This window comes from Elephantulus edwardii, unplaced genomic scaffold (assembly GCF_000299155.1).
Source record: "Elephantulus edwardii isolate Elephantulus edwardi_28Jun2011 unplaced genomic scaffold, EleEdw1.0 scaffold00086, whole genome shotgun sequence".
Taxonomy (NCBI): domain Eukaryota; kingdom Metazoa; phylum Chordata; class Mammalia; order Macroscelidea; family Macroscelididae; genus Elephantulus; species Elephantulus edwardii.
The window spans coordinates 8,296,633-8,298,893 of NW_006399836.1; the positions used below are offsets into that span (position 1 = coordinate 8,296,633).

General features: G+C 53.5%; 1 protein-coding gene across 1 annotated transcript in view; it reads left to right on the forward strand.

Annotated features, from left to right (window-relative positions):
* Window positions 1–365: 365 nt before the first annotated feature.
* Window positions 366–2,261, forward strand: part of PLA2G6 (phospholipase A2, group VI (cytosolic, calcium-independent)) — a 69,400-nt gene continuing 67,504 nt past the window's right edge. Inside the window, exon 1 of the mRNA XM_006890210.1 lies at window positions 366–574. Within this exon, the coding sequence (XP_006890272.1) occupies window positions 366–574 (209 nt within the window). The remainder of the gene's footprint in view (window positions 575–2,261) is intronic.

The following is a 2,261-nucleotide window of genomic DNA, read 5'->3' on the forward strand; positions in this document are numbered from 1 at the left end:
ATCCTTGTTGCCCACATGACAGATGTGAAAACTGAACTCTCTTGCGGAAACAAGGAACAGGACAGCCGTGGGGGCTCCTTGGCACAATGTTAGGAGGGGCCTGCCAGGTGACGCCAGCCCTAAGGCTCCCCCTCGGCCTCCTGGCCCCCACTCAGTGCCCTCCTCTCATCCTCCTCTTTTTCAGGTCTACACAGATCGGAATTGGGGACCAGAGCAAGTTGAGACCGATTTGGGGTCCATGTAGGACCCCACTGCACATGGTGAGATGGGCATGGGCGATTGTGCCCGCTGACCAGTAACCTCGTTCTCTTTCAGACAGAAGGAGTCGGCGGTGGGGTGGGGACCCCCCACCTGCCCCACAGAAGATGCAGTTCTTCGGCCGCCTGGTCAACACCCTGAGCAGCGTCACCAACCTGTTCTCGAACCCGTTCCGGGTGAAGGAGGTGTCCGTGGCGGAGTACAGCACGCACAGCCGGATTCGAGAGGATGGGCAGCTGGTTCTGTTCCAGAATGCTGCCAGCCGCACATGGGACTGCGTGCTGGTCAACCCCAGGGCCGTGCAGAACGGATTCCGGTGGGTGCAGGTGGCCCGACAGGGCTGCTTTCTTTTGCCTCCCCTCAGCTCTGGGCCTAGGGGTCCCTGACCCATAAGCAGCTTCTCTGGGTCACCTTTCAAGGATCCTGGAGGGTGTGGGCAGGATGATGGGAGACTGTCCCCTTCCCCCCATCACTGAAATGCCTCTGCCCTTTGCCTGATGCCCTGGGCCTAGTCCACAGAAAGTTGCCCTACTAACTCAAAGGCCATACCTCTGTGGAGTTTCGAATCCACCAGCAGCCGGTGAGAAGACCCCAGAGGGCACAGCTGGGACATCATTCTGATGATGGAGACATTGGCAGAGGAGTCTCAGGAAGTGTGAACCTAGAGGCACAGATCCTGCTACTGGAGAAGAGCAGGGCAGGGTGTCGGGACCCCAGACAGTTAGGCCGGAATACCGAGTCCAGCCTAGTTCTCATGGAGAAGTGGGGCGCAGACAGGGAAATAGGGGCAGAGGGACAGCAGTGAGCACTTGGGCAAAGCTGCCTGCTGCTCACTGGACAAACCAGATGCTGGTTGACCCTAGCAGGACCAGGTCAGGCTGATGGTCCACGCTGCCTCCCCATGGCTGGCCCAGGACTGAGGCTTGTTGAAGCTCAGAAGCTGCCCTCTGGCCTGCATGAGGGCTGCCGGGAAGGCATTACTAAGCAGGGCAGTGGGTCCACGCCTGGAGGGCCAGCTCAGTGCGTTTTTGAGACATTCTTCCCTGGCACCTCCACTTTCCAGCACATCTCGTCGTCATGTCCTGCAGCAGTGTCCCTTGACTGCAGCTGCTGATTTGTCTCTGAGTTTGACCCCAGCGTGAGCAGCCTGTCCGGCAGGAAGGGTGGAGCATTTGCCATGTGCCTGCTAAACTTGCTTATTGGTTGGTGCACCTGGTTACACACTGGACCGTGAATCAAAACTGGTGGTTCAAACCCACCCAGAGGCTCTTAGAAGACAAGCCTGGTGATTTTCTTCTAAGAGGTCCCAAGCCTTGAGCCTTCTATGGAGCGGTTCTACTCTGCACTCGTGAGGTTCCCAGGCGTCAGAACCAATTTAACAGGAGCAACAGCAGTGATACTCTAAACCTTAGTTGGGTGATACTGCTTCATTTACAGAATGCTTTCACATATGTTATGCTAACATATCCCTCATTAATCTTTTGAGGTGGTTGAGGGTGACCTTATTCCATTTTACAGACGAGAAAACTGAGGCTCAGAGAGAATAATAAGCCATTTAATGTTGTCCAGTTAGGATGCAATGAAGAGACAGACAGAATCTGGGTGTTGTGGTTCCGTAATCATTGTTCTGTGTATTGAGATAGACTGAGGCGCGTGTAGTGGACCGAGCCTTCAGCTGTGAACTGGAAGATTGGCAGTTAGAATTCACTAGCCACCCCTGAAGAGAAACGTGCTGGTCTGTTTGTGTGAAGATGTACGGTCTTGGGAACCTGTGAGGCAGTTCTCCTCTGTCTCCAGTGTTGCTGGGAGTCAGAACTGACTTGACTGTGGGCACAGTGTTTTAGGTTTTTTTCTCTCTCTTTTTTTTAAATTGAGATTTTATTGAAAGTTTATAGAGAACTTGAATTTCCATTCATTCGTTGTTGCACATTTTCCTCCCTGCCCAGCCCCCACCCTAGTTCACTTTTCTCTTTGAAAAGAAAAATTCTTTCATTGTACAATTC